The 19,347-nt window shown below is 45.7% G+C and overlaps 1 protein-coding gene across 1 annotated transcript in view; it reads left to right on the top strand.

The window, feature by feature from the left end:
- Nucleotides 1-7,146: 7,146 nt before the first annotated feature.
- LOC111151154 (G protein-coupled receptor kinase 7) overlaps nt 7,147-19,347 on the top strand; it is a 30,762-nt gene continuing 18,561 nt past the window's right edge. The window contains exons 1-2 of the mRNA XM_022508951.1: nt 7,147-7,758; nt 9,138-9,575. Coding sequence (XP_022364659.1) covers nt 7,147-7,758; nt 9,138-9,575 — 1,050 coding nt within the window. The remainder of the gene's footprint in view (nt 7,759-9,137; nt 9,576-19,347) is intronic.

Below are 19,347 nucleotides of genomic sequence, written 5' to 3'. Positions count from 1 at the left end.
CTTTTTTTAGGGTATTTGTCTGGTTTGGGTATCAGGGTAATGCTGGCCTCACTAGAATGTATTTGGGAACTCTCCTTCCTCTTGTATTTTTTTGAATACCTTGAGGAGAAAAGGCATGGACTCTTCTTTTAGTATTTGGTTGAATTCACCTGTGAATCCATCTGGCTCTGGACTTTTGTTTGTTTGTCACTTTTTGATTACAGATTCAATTTTGTTATTACTGGTTGGTCTGTTCCGATTTTCTTTCTTCCTGATTCAGGTTTGGAAGATTGTGTGTTCCTAGAAGTTTATCTGTTTCTTCTTGTCCAGTTTGTTGGCGTATACTTTCTTATAGTAGCCTCTTATAAACCTTTGTATTTTTGTGGTGTCAGCTGTTCCTTCTGTTTCATTTCTGATTTTGTGTATATGGGTCCTCTCTCTCCTTTTTTTTTTTCTTGTTAAGTCTGGCTAAAGTTTACCTATTTTTGTTTATCTTTCCAAAGAACTAGCCCTTGGTTTCATCCAACACTTTCTTATTCTCACTGAAACCTGTCCCTCCCTTGAAGACCCTGCTTCTTCTGCAATTTTCCTGCTCCCTCATATTACTGAAGCTGGCAATGTGCAAGATACCTTCATTTCTTTCTGTTGCTGCTTCCCTCCCAGCTCTGACTCTCAGGTCATTAGACCACCACTCATCACAGTCTTCCCATGGCCCCAGTCACTCTCCTTTGTTCTTTGTAAATGCTAGCCCCGTTCTTTGTCAGTTTGTCCATCACTTCCCTTTGGGTAATTCTTGGTGATTTTAATCTTCACATAGATGATGCTTTGTACCCTTGTTTCTAAATTCCCTGACCTCTTCTCCTCCAGCGATCTGATCTTTCCCTCCCTACCTTGGCCACTGACTCCAGTGATCATACCCTTGAGCAAAATTCCTCAGAGGAGTAGCTTATACCAGCTGCCTCCAATTTACCTCCTTCCATTCTCTACTGAACTGACTAATAAAGGTTTCATCATACCATACCATTGAAACTGCTCTTGCCCAGCTCCCCAGTGACCTCCGAACTGCTAAATCTTTTTGAGTTTCAATATTTTATTAAAATAGCACATTTAACCAGTTAACCAAGACTACACTAACGATCTCTCCCTGGCAACCCCCCACCCCCAGAATATGCGGCACAACACTGGAGTCAGTTCAAATATCCTTGATCATGAGAACCCACAGAAATATAAACCATGTTAGGTGGCTAAACACTCTGAGGGCCTCCCCATGCTCTAAGCCAGAGACCAAATCCTTAAAAGGATGGTTTGATTCCTAGCTGTCCCTGTAGTCTCATTCATGGCACTCCACTGGTCTTTGACATTGAATGGGCTGCTCCTGCTTCTGGAAATGCTCCTTCCCTCCCTCCTTTTCCTTCAGAACAACATTCAGTGCCCCCTGAACTGGCTGGCCAATTCCCCTGTCTTGCATGGTCATGGTATCACATAAACCCTGCTGGATCACTTGACACACGTGGAGAATCACACATTTAATGTTGTCTTCCTTGCTAGATGACAAGTTCCATGAAGGCAGTGACCACATCTGCTTTGGCTCCCCACTGTGGCCAGAGCTCCAGCACAATGCCAGGCACATGGTTGATCCCAATAAAGACATGTCGAAGAGAAGAAGAAAGAAGGCAAATGGCTGGGCTCTCATCCATCATTGCACCTGTAGGACCTGGTTGTGCTCTCTGATACACAGCAGATGCTCACTCAGTGTTCTGAATGAATGACTACATGTGTGGGTAGTTTTCAGATAGCCTTTGGCCAGGGAGAAGTAGTAACATACCCAAGTTGTAAACAATTTTAGAATAAGCTAAATTGGGTTGGGTAATAAAGAAACGCTTACATGTCAAGGCTTAACACATACAGGTTTTTTTCTGGATAATAGATTATATTAAAAAATATTGGTAGTTGTGTTAAGGGTGATAATGGCAAGATCGTTATGCTGATCACTGGCCTATTTGTTCACAGATACTCTCTCTGACTTTGCCCTTTTCTGATCTGCATCCCCAGAGGGGGTCACCTCCCATCCTCCCTTGCTGTATTAGCCTGCTCCGGCTGCCATAACAAACTACCATAGACTGGGTGGCTTATAAACAACAGAAATTTACTTACAGTTCTGGAGGTTGGAAGTCCAAGGTCAGAGGGCCAGCAGAGTTGGGTTCTGAAGAGAGCACTCACTCCAGCACCCCCCCACACCCCCAACCCCCACATCGAGCTCTCTGCTCAGCAGGGAGCCTGCCTCCCCTTCTCTCTGCCTGCCTCTCTGCCTACTTGTGATCTCTCTCTGTGTGTCAAATAAATAAATAAAATCTTCAAAAAAAAAAAAAAAAAGATTCTCTTTCCTGCTCCTTCTGCCCCTCACCAACTCTCATGCTCTCTCTCTTAAAAAAAAATAAATAAAAATAAAAAGAACAAACAAAACAAGAGGGTGTTAGATGAAAGTGAAAGAAAATTGGCAAAATGCTAATAATGCCAATAATAAAATTGGGTGATGAGAATGAGAAAGTTCATTTTACTATTCTCTGTACCTATATGTATGTTTGAGATTTTCCATAGAAAAAATATCTCTTAAAATGCTGGATAAAATAGTGATTTTTATCTCCTATATGATTTTTATACTTAGTTCTCTGAAAATACCTTGTGTATCACTCCTTTCTAATTTCACTGAGAAAACTTCAGATGTCTCCAGAACTCTGCTGAAGAAAATCCAGCAGGACTACTCATTGGTCTTACTATTCAGTATTTCAACAGAAAAGACAACGTGCTTGAAAACTAATTTTTTTGTGAGAAAATTCTGTAACCGCAGTGAAACAGTAGTCTAAAATTTACTAACTCCCTCTGTTCTCTGTTTAGTATTCAACAAATTTTAACCAATAAGATATCCTTGACTTCTTCAGATCATTCAAATATAAAGCGTGCTCGGCTCTTGTTGGAAGGATAAAGACCCTTTTGCTTTTCCTTCCAGTAGAGGGCTTCTATTAAAAGAAAAAAGCAAAATCTTTTCTATGGAAAGATTTAAGTCAGAAGTTGAAGAATAATCTGGCTTTTTTGGATATCCTAATGCTAACTTACATTCGATGTACAAAGTATCTTGTTTCTGAGATCACATCATGTCAAGTTATATTATTTCATAATTCTCCATCCTCCAATACATGTGCTATTCAGCCATGCAGAAAACTGTGGATTGTAAAAGAGGGTCATGTTCTCTCTAGACACCTTGCTTCACTATTTTCCTTATCCTAGGATGTATTTTCAATGTTAAGAATCCTTAGAGAAACAAACCAAGCCTACCATATCACTAATTTAACCTAATTTTTTAATGTTCTTTGAGTTTCAAATGTCATATGACAGCAGAGCATTTTAAAATTTAAGAACATACACATCAGGGATGCCTGCATGGCTCAGATGGTTAAACATCTGCCTTCAGCTCAGGTCATGATCCCCGGGTTCTGAGATGGAGCCCGGTATCGGGATCCCTGTGCTCAGTGCAGAGCCTGGTTCTCTCCTCTCCCTCTGCCATTCCCCAACTTGTGCTCTCTGGCTCTATCTCTTTGTCAAATAAATAAAGTCTTAAAAAAAAAAGAAGAAGAACATACATATCAGAAGTAATGCTTTAAACCACATGCTGCAAAATGTAATGGAAGACGTGGGTAAAGAGCATTGTTTTTTCTTTATTATGACAAAATTAGTCGTAAAAGGTAGTAAAATACTTTCTTGTTTTCCCAATCATAAAAGTTTTTGTTTTTTTTTCAAAATGAAATATCTCCTCTTTCTACATGACAGAGTTTACTCTCTGTTTTTATGGCACAATGTCATAAATCATTTCATTGGAATAGTTTATCGTTAGAAGTTCTGCTATCGCTTACTTAACACATTTATTCTGTCTGTCTTCCAGCTGCACCAGACTCCACAACTTCCCAAGATGACGTGAAACCCTGAGTTGGCTGCTCTACACCAGGTGAGCATTTCACACAGAAGCCCACCTTCTTCCACATTGCTTAGGTCCCTACCTCCTACCTCCTCTCTGCATATCTACATATCTGCATATCTCCTACCTACCTCCTCTCTGCATATCAGAAAAGCATAATTTTAGATTAAGTCTTGATGATAGATTTGGCATTTAATACTCTAAAGAACCTACTTAAGAATCAACACTGATTATTTCTGTTTTCAGATAATGAGACCAAAGCTCAGAAAAGTTAAGTAACTTGCTGAAGATCACACAGCTAGGCCTCCCTAGAGCTGAGATTCAGCTCTCCCAAGGGAGGCTGGAGTTAGTGCTTGTAACCGTTGGGTCACATCTCCAATCCAGGTTTTCTTGTACTTTTCCCCATTGGCACAGGGTATCCTGAATGTACCCAGCCCTTGACTCTGCTTCTCAAGCTAAGGATACAATGCTGTTCTTTAATTGGATCTACAGTTACTGTTTCATCAAGGTGGGAAAAGCCCTGGACTCTAATTGTTAGTAATCATACAAAGTGTTCCATTTTATTTTTAAAATTTTTTAGATTTTTTAAAAATGTATTTATTTGACAGAGAGAGAGATATCACAAGTAGGCAGAGAGAAGGGAAAGCAGGCACCCTGCTGATCAGAGAGCCCCATGTGGGCCTTGATCCTAGGACCCTGGGATCATGACCTGAGCTGAAGGCAGAGGCTTAACCCCCTGAGCCACCCAGGCGCCCAAAGTGCTCCATTTTAAACAGACCTCTTTTTTTTTTTTTTTTTTCTGCAGGTGGGTAAGACTTAAAAATAATGATACTCTGTTTCAAATTGCCAGTAGGCAACATGTAGTTATTACATAATTTCTAAACTTGGTGTTCAAATATTATCTAAATTGTGTTCTCATCAGTCAGATAATTTTTAGTGAATAAGAGAGTAAAGGTTTGTTTTTTGTTTTTTGTTTTTTTTACACAGATGGTCTGTGGGATTACTGATTAGAAAACAAACAAACCTAAGAACAATTTCTCTTACTTAATGACAAAACTAGATAAGGAAGGATTAATTTTGTGCTGTCCAATAAGGTAGCCACAGGCCACATATGTCTGCTGAGCATTTGAAATGTAGATAATTTGAATTGAGATGTATATGTAGCTAAGTGTCAAATACAAACATATTTTAAAAACTCAGGACATAAAAAAGGGATGTAAAATATCTCATTAACAACTTTTATATCAATTACATGTTGAAATGATAATATTTTGCATATACTGGGCTAAATAAGAAATGGTTTTTAAGTTAGTTCCACTCATTTTTTTCTTTACCTTTTTTATTGTGGCTACTAGAAGACCTTAAATTCCACGTGTGATTTGCGTATTTCTATTGGACAGTGCTGGGTGAAGTGATGACTAGAGATAAAGTATTAGTCCAAGTGGAATCGAGCAGTTCATAGCATGCACGTTCGTCAGTAAAAAGTATTCTTTTTTCCCCCGGTGATAAGGTTAAATATTCATGTGATGACAGTTCTACCATTTTCTCAAAGTTCTGCCCTGTTAAATTGCCATTGTATTCATAAAAACCACAGGAAAAGGCATTTCCTCCTGAAGAGTGAAATCAGACTGATTTTTCACTACTCAGAAATGTGGCCCCAAGAACAAAAAAAAAGCACCAACATTTCTTGTGTGAGATTCAAAGCCGATGGTGTAGCCTCTTCTGAGCAGTGGTCCCTGGTGTGGCTGATCCATCTCTACCATAGGGGTGATGGCTTACAGCTCAGCAGTGCAAAGCCAAAGGGCACCCACGAGGTCATTACATAATTCTTGGTAGCGTGAGGCCAAGCGTGTATCTTCTCTGGGGAACGGTGGGCAGGCTCTGACAGGCAGACGGAGGCGGTCATGACGATGTTTTGACAAGAGTGTGTGCTAGAAGTTGTTTGTTTGGGAAAAGGCTGACTGGCTTTTTTTCCCCTCCTCTTTTCTCTCTCTTTCTCTTTTTCCCTTTTAAACTCTGGCATAATACTGAATGACTTTGTTTTTAAGCTGCCTTAGCCTTGCTTTGTGAAGAAAAAGCCCGAGTACTCTTTCCCTGTAGGACACAAGTGTTATTTTTGGAGCAGAGGTTCTTAGCCTGATCTCTGTCTAAACCAATTTCTGTTCTTTGTGAGGTCGTGGTCTGGGGCGGCTCTGAGTGATCTCTGTGAAGGGAAGCTTCCTGGCTTCGTGAGGGGGTGTTGGCAAAGATGTGGAGGGGCCACTCCTGAAAGCGACCAGCCCCGGCTCTCAGCCTCTCAGTGCAAGAGACTCCTTCGCATTCAGATTCTGCTCAGTAGACTGTGCCCTCAGGACGGTTGCAACCACAGGTGGTGAAGTCGTGTTCTCTTTCTGCTTATGTCACTTCATGGGATGTTTCAGGTCAAGATGACCGCCCCCTCTTCTCTTAGCCTAGTACTTGGGTCTCAGGCTCCTGGGAACGAGGAAAGCCATAACTGGACAATAGCTGCAGGCTGTTCAGCATGCAAGTGGCTGTGGGAAAGACACCACCCACTCGAGGGCCACAACGTGAGTCCCCGAGGGCCTCTGGGAACACGTCTCAGGACTCAAAATTTCAGAGCGTCCCCCCCTCCACCCCCCGGAACCTGCTCTGAGTCAGGCTGCTAGACAAGGAAGAAAACCTCTTCTGCTTCTCACTGTTCCTCTTCCTGACTTGGCTTGGTGCTGCTAAGCATTTACATAGCTTGAGCCTGGCAGGAGACATGTCAAATTAGAAACAGCTTAACAAAATAATGCTGTAAGCAACAAACAGCAGACCACCTGATGGGGACTCCTTTCCTTTGGAGAGTGGTAGCTGCCTATTCAGAGAGCAGAGGCGTCTGGAAAAGGCTCCCATGATGAACAAGTAGTCCCCACAGGTGTGTCAGGCTGCTTTCCTCTCAGGGACAGGAGCGTGACCTGTGGTGTGCCCTTCCCTGGCCAGCTATACATAGCCAGCAAAGCTTCTTACCAGAGAAACCTCCTTCTGTACCCTCCACCAGTCCCACCCACAGACTAGAGGGCTCTCGCTGTAAATCCTCTGGAAGCTACTGAACCTGGCAAGGAAACCAGCCAGCTGGCCCCCAGACGTGACTGGGTCCCCACCACTGCCTTCCAGCCTTCCTTTTCTTGTGCCGGGAGCGTACCCTGTGTTCAGTCATGGTCGACATGGGGGGCCTGGACAACCTGATCGCCAACACGGCCTACCTGCAAGCCCGGAAGTCCTCAGACGGAGACAGCAGGGAGCTGCAGCGGCGGCGCCGAAGTCTGGCGCTGCCCGGGCCGCAGAGCTGCACCCAGCTCCGCCAGTCCCTGCCTCAGGACTTCAACAGCCTGTGCGAGCAGCAACCCATTGGCCGTCGCCTCTTTCGGGACTTTCTAGCCACTGTGCCCCGGTACCAAGAGGCTGTGGCCTTCCTGGAGGAGGTGCAGAGCTGGGAGCTGGCTGAAGAGGGCCCTGTCAAGGGCAGCATGCTACAGGGGCTGCTGGCCACTTGTGGGGCTGCCCCTGCTCCAGGGCACCCACACCCCTTCTTCAGTCCAGCACTGGCTACCAAATGCCAAGCAGCCTCCACTGAGGAAGAACAGATAGCCCTGGTAGCACAGGCCAAGGCTGAGGTCATGGCCTTCTTGCAGGACCAGCCCTTCCAGGATTTCCTGGCCAGCCCCTTCTATGACAAGTTTCTGCAGTGGAAGGTCTTTGAGATGCAGCCGGTGTCAGAAAAGTATTTTGAGGAGTTCCGAGTCCTGGGGAAAGGTGGATTTGGGGAGGTAAGTATCTCAGAATGGCCAGACTGGAAGGTGAAGTACACAACATAAAAGGGGTTTGTTTTGCCTTTAAAAAAAAAAAAATCTTAAGAGAACTTACTTACAACTAATTTCAGTGCCACCTATGGAGAATTCCTAGCTTACTCTCACATCTTTTTTCTGGTCACCACAGGAAATAAAATGAGAGTGGCATAGGAAAGAAACAAAATGTGGAGTTGGCCAAGAATCTTTGCCAGGGGGTCTATACTAGAAGCACACTGAAGTGCCCCGGTCACTTTGGAGAATGATAGCATCACACAGACAGCGGGACCTCTCCCTTTCCCTTTAATTGTGGTACTGGATGTAATTTGAGAAAAACTTCAGATATCTGAGAAAACACTTATCTTGAAGTAAAGTCTAGAATCAGCTATATACCACTGCTGTGATCAGCCCTTTCTTTTTTTTTAAGTAGAAAAACATTTTCTAGTGTATGTGCTACCAAGGTGAGTCTGAGAAAGACATGTTTTGAGGTAAAATTCACATAACAAAATTAACCACCTACCATTTTAAAATATACAATTCAATGGCATTTAGTATGTTCATACTAATGCTGTGTAACCATCACCTCTACGGAGTTCCAAGACATTTTCATCACCCCTGTACCAGTTAACAGTTACTCCCCAACCCCTCCCACTGCCGCTGGCAATCCCTGGTCTGTCTTCTGTCTCCATGGTTTTGCCGACTCTGATGTTTCGTGTAAATGGAGTCACACCACACTTGACCTTCTGTGTCTGGCTTCTTTCACTAAGCATAGTGTCTAGAGGTTCATTCACGACATAGGTGTATCGGTATTTCATTTCTTTTTATAGCTGAATATTCTGTTGTGTGTATATACTATGTTTCACTTATTCATTCATCTGTTGATGGACGCTTGGGTTGTTTCCACCTTTTGGCTATTGTGAACAGTGCTGCTACGAACGTTCATGTACATGTATTTGAAGACCTGTTTTCATTGCTCTTGTAACTATGCCCAGGAATGGAATTGCTGGGTCATGTGGCAATTCCATGTTTAACTTTCAGAGGAACCACCAAAATCGTCCACATTTTAGGTTCCCACCGGTGATGCATGAGGGTTCCAATTTTTCCACACCCTGCTGACACTTGCTGTTTCCCCTTATTTTTCATTATGGCCCACCTAGTGGGAGGTATAGTGGTACCTCATGGGGGTCTCAGCTCTTTCTTGAAGAACCCCTATTACGTACAGCTTCTTTTTTCTCAGAAGCCTGCCATCTTTTTACCTCACCTGATTTCTGCCCTTCCACACCCCAAATCAATTTCGCTCCCTTTACTTCCCAGTGCTTCCTACCTCTACCTCATCTGGTCCCTTTCTTTCTCCCCTTAAGGTATGTGCTGTCCAGGTGAAAAACACTGGTAAGATGTATGCTTGCAAGAAACTGGACAAGAAGAGGCTAAAGAAGAAAAGTGGTGAGAAAATGGCTCTTTTAGAAAAGGAAATCTTGGAAAAAGTCAGCAGTCCTTTCATCGTCTCTCTAGCCTATGCCTTTGAGAGCAAGTCCCATCTCTGCCTGGTCATGAGCCTGATGAATGGAGGGGACCTCAAGTTCCACATCTACAATGTTGGCACACGGGGCCTGGCCATGAGCAGGGTGGTCTTCTACTCGGCCCAGATGACCTGTGGAATCCTGCACCTCCACTCCCTCGGCATTGTCTACCGGGACATGAAGCCAGAGAATGTGCTTCTGGACGACCTTGGCAACTGCAGGCTGTCTGACCTGGGGCTGGCTGTGCAGATCCAGGATGGCAAGCCTGTCACACAGAGGGTGAGTGGCTCTCCTCCATCCCAAGGGTGGGGCACAGAGTCTGAGAGAAGGGGAGAGGGCTAATCTGTTCCTCAGGCAAATAGAGCCTTGGGCATAATTCTTCTAATTTCCTTCTTCCTAAAGCCCTTATGTTGTCATCGTGCCTCAAGTGGAGTGATGTAAGAGGATTAGCTTAACGAGCTATTTGGGGGCTACTTTGCTCTCTTCTCCTGGCAAGCACAGGGAGCCTTCTTTGTGAGTTGGAGATGGTCTGTGCTTTCACAGTGAGATGGAAAGAGCTGAATCCATATCGGGTGTCTAGTGTGTTCCACTAATAACCACCGCCCCAGTGCCATGATCCTGAGTCAACAGAACCTTGGTTTCTTCCTCAGGAAAATTTTAGGGGCTGGGTCCTAAAATTCCAGGATCCTGGCAGGTAAACTTTAATAGGAGAAGAAAAAGAAGAAGAAAGAGAAGAAACCCCTAATTTAGCACATTAAAGTAAACATCTCCTTTCCCACTGAGTGCAGAGGGATGGGATGTTTTACTTTGGATAAAGGTAAAATTTTGAATGAGAATGTATAAAAGAGGACAAAGGCAACTGATATTTATTTTGATCAAATTGGTTCAAAGGGGTATGCAGAGAATTCTTTGATTAATTAAGCAATTCTGTTAAGTGAACAATGCAAACTCTCTGGGATTCTGGCAGTTCTTTACCACCGAGTTTCTGTGTGCATAGGTGGGAAAAAGCTCAGGAAGACAAGGGCCCAAGTCAGGCTCTTAAATATTCACTTGACACTGTTTTTGTACAATTTCCAAAAATTATAAGGCATAGAGGATAGCCAGGCAAGGAAGTGAGAAAAATCATGGCAAATTCGGGAAAGTGCAGGTGATTTTATGTGGCTGTAATCTAAGGGGGTGCTGATAAGATGTGTAGGGCTTGGATCACGAAAAGTCATTGGAGAGCTTTCGTGTGGGGGCCCAGGAGCCACTGAAGGCTTTCAGGAAGGGGAATGACATGAGTAGATTTGCATTTTTAAAAGACCAGTTTGGGTTGTAGATGGGAGGCAGAGGACCTGGTTAAGAGGCTAAAGCAGGGGCCCAGGAAGAGATGGTGAGTGCCTGTAGAAAATAGTAGGATTGAAGATGTGGGAGGAGATTGGTGTCATTAGAAAGAGACCTGCTAGGACATCAAGACTAGCTGGGTATGTAGGTGAGGAACAAAGAGGGAATCTCGCTCCAGTGGAAGGAATAGCAGAACTGTGGAAAAGCTAGCAAATTCAGCGATGATTGTGTTGTATATGAGACAGGTGCATAGAGATGTTCCCTGGGCATTTAGACCTGTTGGTCTGGTGCTCTGGAGGAATGTCTGGGCTAGTTATTGGGATTTGGATTCACTGTGACTTGGGAAGCTTCAGGCACCACTGAGTCATGTGGGAAACAATGAGGGAGGAGGACAGGAATGGAAGCTGGGGAATATTAATGTGCAGGGGTGTGGAAGAAGAACCTTAAAGAGGTTAAAGAAATAGGATGAGTGGTAGGAATGGCATAGTCATGGGAGCTGTATCAGTTAAGGGTTGATTTCAGCAGCATATCATAGAAAACCCAAAGAGCAGTGGATTAAACCAGACAGGAGTTTATTTTCCTTATGTAACAAGTCCTCTGGAGATTAGTGATGCTGGCATCAGTTCAGTAGCTGCAGGATGACAAGATCAATATCTCTGGCATTTTGGCCTTTTCCTTGTGCCATAGCCATCTGAATTTGGAAGAGAATCCTGAGCTCTAGGTAAGAATGCAGCCCAGCGGGTATCTTGACTTGGGTCTTGTAAGATCCTAACCAAAGAACCTTGCCATGCTGTGCCCAAATTTTGACCTACTGAACTGTGAACTAATAAAGGAAGGTAGCTGGGGGAATGATTTTTATATGATAGCATCAGAATTAATCAAAAGATAGCAAGATGCTAGACATTGTGAGAGGGACAATGTTTTCCTTTCCAACAGAGCTCAGAATGGACTTGATTCTTCCAAGTGACTAATTCTTCCCTAGGTAGGAGTTCGTTGTGTTGGAGGGGCACAGACCCTTTCAGGCTTTTGGGGGACACTAGGTGAAGCACTTTGGACATCACTCTATAGGCAATAGGGAGTCATTGATAGTTTTTCAACAAGAAAGTGGCATGACCAGAGTAATTGTTTTGGAAGATGATTTGGACACTGTGTAAGATAACATAAAGGAGAAAGAGGCTGGGAGTGGGGGACCCATAAGCAGCTACTGGAAGGATCTACACATGAGGTGATAAGGGTTGAGGAAAGGCCTTGGGCTCTGAACAGTCCTATGTCCACAGTTCAGGCCCCCTGGCCTATGCTCCATCAAGACCCATACCTAAAAAGAAAAGAAAAGAAAAAAAAAAAAAACCCACACCTGGACTTCCTTCTCTTAAAACACATCTTCCTCAGTGGAAGGAATGAGGAAAGCACAGAACCACTCCTTGAATGTGGTGACAGAAGGAGGAGGCACCTCAGAGAAGAAAGACACAGGTGGCTCTGTTCAGGTGTGAGAAAGATGGAGGCAGACACACCAGGAGAGGCCGGGATGCTTAAGCTTGCTAGCTAGGGGGGTGGAAAACCTGGGTCCCTATGCCAGCTGTGTCACAGACTTACTGTCTGCCATCCTAGGTAGGCCTGAAGGCCTCCTTCATCTCTAAGTTTTTTGTATCTATGAGATAGTCTTTGAATTCTTTGGAAGAAAAGACTTGTAAATTCAAAAGATTAACATATGGAATAAGTTACTATGATTTGCTAGACTATCTGGGTTCTTATGGGACAAAATGAAGTTACTTAAGAAATGAAATTAATGATTTTCATGCCTAAGAAGCTCATGGCTTGGCTTAATCTAGGTGCCTGAGCCGTGGATTCCCTGAGAATCTCTCCTCCTGTTTCCCTGCTCTGCTGTCCTCAACGTTAGCCTCACTCTCACTCAGGTGATTCCCACATAAAGGCCACCAATGTCTCCATACATATGCTACAACTGAGCAACCCTATGGAAAGAAAACACTTCCTTACAAACAGGTCTTTCACATTTCCCAGGGAAGACACTCAGTGGACACCTCAAGTCACATGCCCAACCACAACCAGTTCCACTGGCCAGGATGAGATCACTGATGTTCCCAGGAGCCAGAGAGAAGGTCTGTCCCATCTACATCTCAGGGACTGACAGCAGAAGAGTGTGTTCTCCAAAGGAAAATCAGGATGGAAAAGAATGAGAAATGGATGTCAGCTAGGCAAAAAAGAGTAGATATGCCTAATAACTGCTGTTACCTCCATGGCTTGAAAAGTTTGAAAGTTTTCTGACCCCTTACCAAGAGATGATAAGATCTAGATCCTTTATAAGAGGATTCTATGAGGTAGGAATATTATTAGCTCCATTTTACAGATGGAGAAATTGAGACTCAGAGAGATTAAGTTACCCACTCAAAGTTATAGTGCTAATATGTGATACGAATGCAGGTACATCAGATTCAAGGGCACTTACAGTTTTGACTCTACCCTGTTAAATTCACACAGAAAGCAGGACATGGCCTGTGGTTTTTAATGCTATAAAAAGCCTTTCTCTCAGTAGAGCTCAGAATGAGTACATGTGATGACATTAGCATATCTTCCTCAGGCTGGGCTGATATGAAAACCAACCACAAGTCCAGTTGAAGTTCTGACAGAGTTAAGACTTCAAAAAGGAGCACCCCCACCTACACAGGGAACGATGTGACTAATGTCACAGGGCCAGTCTCCCACACATAGGCACAAGATAAATAAACATAGTCCCAGCTACTGTCTGTGTTCACTTTTAATAAACGTGATAAGCACTCCTGCCTGTTCTCAGCTGACATCTACATGCATACAATAAAACTAATTCACATCACTTTTTTAGCAACTCCAGGAAAATAAAATAGGAACATTGGGTGTGGTGTTCATGCTGGGACTCATTGTAAGTGGAGAATAGTGCCCTTCAGATTTTATGGAACATGAATCCTTAAGACATGTTCTTTTGTCAGGAATGGGAATGAGTTAGAACCGTGAGCCCAAAGCTCATGACACGTTTGGTTACCCTGTCCTGCTCTGAAGCTTCTAACTCCTCATATTCAGAGGGACGATGGGTGACAGAGGTTGGGCATCACATTTATTCTGAATCTTCTATTGTCCTGAACATGATGCTAGACACACACTGAAGAAGTGATTTTTAAAAGATCTCAGAATGTGTTTCATCAAAATTCACACCTACATATTTCATGATCATTATGACCCTACTCCAAAATTCTTTCTCTTTGAGAATTCACTTCTGAGAAACAGTGGAAGAACCTTATAGGAGTGGAATTCTGGTTACTTCTTGGTCACACATGGTCTCCACCAAAACTATAACCACTATCATTAACTAAATTTAGTTCCTCATAATTTTTGACCACTACCAAAACTTCAAATCCATTTTCAAAGTGTTTATTACTATTAAGGGCATTCAAAAATATTCCTTAAAGCCTTAGGATTGTTTTTAACATTTCTTCATTCAAAAGGCAGTCATTCATTCACTCTCTCCTTCATTCACCACGTATGTAGTGAGCATTTCCCATATGCCAGGACTGTTCTAAACCTAGAGGATTGAACGATGAGCAAAAAATGGATGTGATTTTCTGCCCTCATGGAACTTAGTCTAGTGGGGAAGATAGAGTATAATAATCACTTGCAGGAATATAAAGCTTCAATTATGATAAATGCTGTAAAGATGTGGTACGGAGCTCTTCAAGGAGGATTTAATTTAATCTGTGAGGATCCGAGAGTTAACCATAAGGGAAATACAACCTAACTTGATATCAGAGGGATATCAGCAAAGTCCTTGGAGCAGTGTCTTAGGATGGCTTCCCTGGAAATAGACTTGAAGACACATTTCCATGTGGAAGACTTATTAGGGTACATTCTCGGGAGATCTATGTATGAGGAAGGCAGGACTGGGCAGAGGGAGAAGCTGATCCACAATGAAGTAGAACCAAGACCTCAGTCAATCCTTCAACAAGCTGTTGAGGTGGGCTGGCCCTTCAGAGTTGTCCCAAATAGGGGTCAGAGATTAGGTTTTTGTATGCCCTCATGGGCCAGTCGGTGACCTTGGCTGGCTGCTAACAGAGGGCAGCTTAGGCTAGGCAGTTGCCTGGGACAGAAAACGGTCCCAGGGTAAGGTGCAGCTGTTTGCCATCAGTATTTAGTGGTCCCAGCCAGGGCTGGCTACATAAATTTCCAGGCACCTCCTGAATTGCAAATGGGGGACACTCATTCAAAGACCAACCAAAAGCTCTCTCATTTCTTCTATGTTTAATCTTGTTGAAGTCTGGTGGTTTTTGATATTCAATGTCACATGCCCTTAGGCTTAGAGAGATAGGAGCAGGGGAAGACCCCCATAGGCATCTGGGCCCCACCCAACAGGTGAGCCCAAGGAAGCAGGTGTTGACCCCAACCCTGAGACCAACCCTGCACCTGAGTCCAGGCACCCGGGGGTGGGGGGCAGAGGGTCATAACAGTTGCTGAGCAGAGACAGTGGAGGAGAAAGCCAGGAGCCCATGGCTAGGAGGCCGAAATGTGGTGGGAGATAGGACTGTGTGTAAACCAGGCCCCACGCCCCAGGGGCATGCTCCAGGATCTCACTGGACTTAACTGACAAGATCCAAATTAAAAAATGTGTCAAGATAGCCTCCACACAGCATCGAATGCCCCATAGGGCTGCTACTGAGCACAGGACACTGTTCAGCTGCACAGAGGCTGGTCTGATAGTGATGTAGGCCACACCCACAGAGGGGATCTGGGCAGAGCACCTCAGTCTCCACTCCAGGTGGGAGAGCCAGTGCAGAGTACCTGTTGCTTTTAGGGGAAATGAAGGGAAGCCAAGAAAGGAAAGCACAAAGCAAAAGGAAAAGTGGATCCAATGAAGCTGGAGAGGTGGCAGGGGCCACCCCAAACTTGGCATTACAGGCCATGTTAAGAACTTTAGTTTTTTGCTTAAGAGCATCAGAAAGTCTTTTTTTTTTTTTTTTTTAAGATTTTACCTATTTATTTGACACACAGAGAGAGAGATCACAAGTAGACAGAGAGGCAGGCAGAGAGAGAGGGAGGAAGCAGGCTCCCTGCTGAGCAGAGAGCCCGATGTGGGGCTCCATCCCAGGACCCTGGGATCATGACCTGAGCCTAAGACAGAGGCTTTAACCCACTGAGCCACCCAGGCACCCCTTGCACATCAGAAAGTCTTTGAAAGGATTTCGCCAAGGGGGCAAAGTGCTTAGAACTCTGTTCTGAAAAAAATGTGTCTGAAGTGAGAGATCAGAGGGGATCTCAAGTGGATTATGGTCATTTGTAATCCAGGTGAGAGAAGGCAGCAGCTGAGACCACAGAGGAGGTGGTGGAGAGAGAGCACAATGGACAAACTGGGAAAAGATCTCAGCATGGATAGGCCTCAGTGATGGGTAAGGGAGTGAGAGAGGTGCAAGGGAAAGAGGGGCATCAGGGGTGATGTATTAGGGGTCATAGGTACAGACTTGGGCCCCAAGTACAGGGAACTAGGTGCACACGTGCTTGCCTTCAGAAGTGCTTGTCCCCAGGACAGGGAAGAGACTGACAAGTGAAAGGGCAGTGAAAATACATGTGACCAAAGCTGTCCACCTTGGGTGCACAGCAGGGGCACCCAGCCTGACGTAGGATCATGGGGTCAGGAAAGGCTTCCTGGAGGAAATGACAACCAAGTTGAGACGTACAAGGCGGACAGAAGCTAGGCAGGTAAGGAGGAAGTCAGGTAGGCAGAGGGGCTAGCGTAGGTCGTGGTCCTCAACCGAAGGCAGTTCTGGCCCCCAGGGGACTTCTGGCAATCTCTGCAGATGTTTTGGTTGTCGTGATGGGAGAAATGCTACTGGCATCTAGTGGGTAGAGGCCAGGGCTGCCGCCAACATCTTACAGCGCCCAGCACAGCTGCCACCACAAGGAACAATCCGGCCCACAATGTCCATCCTGTCACAGCTGAAAAATTCAGCCCAGCTAAAAGCCTGAAACGAGAGGCCTGGGGCTCAGGCACAGAACCAAGTGACTCTGCTGCTACTGAGAATGTGGAGTCACAGGGTGGGACGGGGGTGACAAAGGGGACAGCTGGAGAGCATAGCAGATGTCCCTAAGAGGCTAGAGAAGTCTGACAAGGGCATTCGAATTCAGCACCTGGGGTGTTGGGGAGCCACTGAAGGCTTTCGGGCAGGAAAATGAAAAACAACCTTGGAAGGACACTCAGGAGGAGGGAGTTGGATGACAGTGAACAGTAGGCAAACAGGAGGGAGTGAAGCAGAGGGCCTGGGACCTGGGGGGCTCTGGCGCTGCACTGTCTAGCGAATTATAGCAGCAAGGAGAGAGAGCCAGGAGGTCTCTAGGGCTGGCAGTTGGGGACTCTTCTGCAGGATGATATGATAAGGGACCAAAAAGTTGCATCATTATTGTTGACATGGACACATGTTGGAAGCTCAGAGCGTCCACCCAGATCAAGTGCATCTGATGAAAGATGGTCGGCAGGCCCAGCCAGAGGGAAGAAGTGAGTGTACCAGTCCTGGTTCTGCCACTTCCTGGGGCTGCTGGGCACAGATGGCACAGGCTGACCCCTCCCATGGGACGCCTGGCCATAGGGACACTGAGGACTGAGGGCCAACCCCTGCTCTACGCACCAAGCCCTGCAGAGTGCCTTCCTTTAATTGACACAGACAGGCCTCTTAGTCTGGCCTTAGCCCTGCACTTGACCCCAGGAAACTCACGCCTCTTCGATGAGCCTGGTTAATACCGCCTGCCCCTTAGGCTTGATGAGAAGATTAAGAAACAGGGCAGATCAAGGCCTCGCAGAGGGTCAAGCCCTATGATAGGCACTCAAGGAATGATTGCTCTGAATATTCCAGGAAGCCAAGGACCAGACCCCTCAGTCACAAGCCCTTTTGTTGCACTGTTTCTCCCTCACCTGTTGGCACTGTAGCTGCTCAGGTGGCCTTTGCACCTGTGCTTTGTTCTGGAGAGGCACAGGGAGCCAGCAGGTCCCAGGGTGCTTCAGGGTACAGGGAGCTGGGAGCGTGCCACTCCCCTCTAGACTGCCAAGCACACGCAGTTGCCCTGCTTCCTCACATCTTAGGGACACCATGAAAATATGCCTCCAGGGAACATGAAACCACCGAAGACCATACACCAGTGGAAGAATCACAACTATTGATCTCTGCCTATGTGCCAGGCCCTGCCTTTCAGTCTGATGGACTCTTAGAGGCTTTGGAGGTTTTCTTCTTGTGTAGCTGTCCTGCCTGGGACAACTGGAACCCAGGCTTGGTGACCATGTCTCTAATGCCTGTTGAGGGTGGGCTGTGTGCCAGGCTCTTGGGAGGTATTCAGTATGTTTTATTGCTTTAATCCTTATTATGGCCCTATGAAGTCAGAGCTGTGAGGCTCAGAGAGGTTGAGTAACTGGCTGGGGGTGACCAGCTAATAACTGGTAGAGCCACAGCAGAACGACACCAGGCTGCGTGGCTGTGGAAAGCAGGATTGCAGAAATCTCTCTTTTGGATTCCCTTCAGGGTCTCTCTGAAATGGATGTCCTCCCAGGGGTGTCAGAAAGGGCAGGAAGCTACGTGGGGCAAGGCTACCACTGCACCTAGGAAGTGGCTGGCAGAAAGTAGACAAGGAGCAAAAGCAGGCTCTCTGGAGACTGGACACTGCAGCCTGGGGCTGAGCACGCAGGCGGAGCCTCGGAGCTAAATCCCCTGGGGTCTCAGGCCGCATTCCTCTGAGGTCTGCAAAGGCCACCGCTTAAAGGCGCAGAGGAGCAGCTGGGAACAAGAACAAAGCGGCCAGGCCCCCCTCGGAGGAAGGAAGGAGTGAGCCCCAGGAAACAGCTGATAGCGCTAAGCTCAGCTTGTTTTTTTCCTCTGCTCAACAGTTCTCCTGCCACGGCAAACAAAAGATGTACATTCTGATTCCCTCTTCTGTTTGGATTGTACTGTCCAGTGGATCTGGTTTGTGATGAGCTGGGGGGAAGAGGCATCCGCGGGCAGTCTCTTGCTCCTCTGGCCAGTTTGCTGGGCCGCACGGACAAACACAGAGAGCTTCCTTTTCTGCATCTTTCTCCCCACCCAGGCATCAAATCCAGCTCAGCCTAGACACACCAGGAGCACGATGTTGGCATTTCTTCTAATGATTAAGCGTGCCACCTTTTCAGATTCAGTGGGAGCTGGAGGCTTACTGGTGACCTTGACCTTGAAAGACCTGCAACATACACATGCATGCATTCACACACACACTTTTTCATGGATATATAAAACTATTAAGAGGTGAATTGTGCCCTCTCAGTCCCATGGAAAGGCCCCTCACTGTTCTCGGCACTGCCAACGTCACAGTCCATTGCTGCCCAGAGTCACACTGGGACTGTTCAGAAGGCAGAATCCGCCCAGCCTGGCCTTGCCACTTGGCTCCTGTAGGCCTAGGGGTAAGAGTGACAACAGCTGCAGGGTCTGTGGAAGCCAGCATCCAAGAGCAAGAGCAATGTAAGGGGTGTTTACACCGGCCCAGACAGGCTGGCTCTGATCCTGATCCCACCCTAGGGTGCTCACCCTCCTCAGAGTTTCAACACCTGTAGGTGTCCGGTTGTCCTGATGGGCCTGAGCAATACACATGCGGTGACTATAGTAGATGGACTTCTTGCTGCCCCCTGGGGGGAAATATGGAAGGAGGTGTTATTACTGGCTTCCTAAACCCTGTGAGG

The sequence above is a fragment of the Enhydra lutris genome, unplaced genomic scaffold, assembly GCF_002288905.1.
Source record: "Enhydra lutris kenyoni isolate GAN:26980312 unplaced genomic scaffold, ASM228890v2 scaffoldscaffold2, whole genome shotgun sequence".
NCBI lineage: Eukaryota > Metazoa > Chordata > Mammalia > Carnivora > Mustelidae > Enhydra > Enhydra lutris.
Note: the sequence above shows the minus strand (reverse complement) of the source record. Positions and strands in the feature narration are given on the sequence as shown.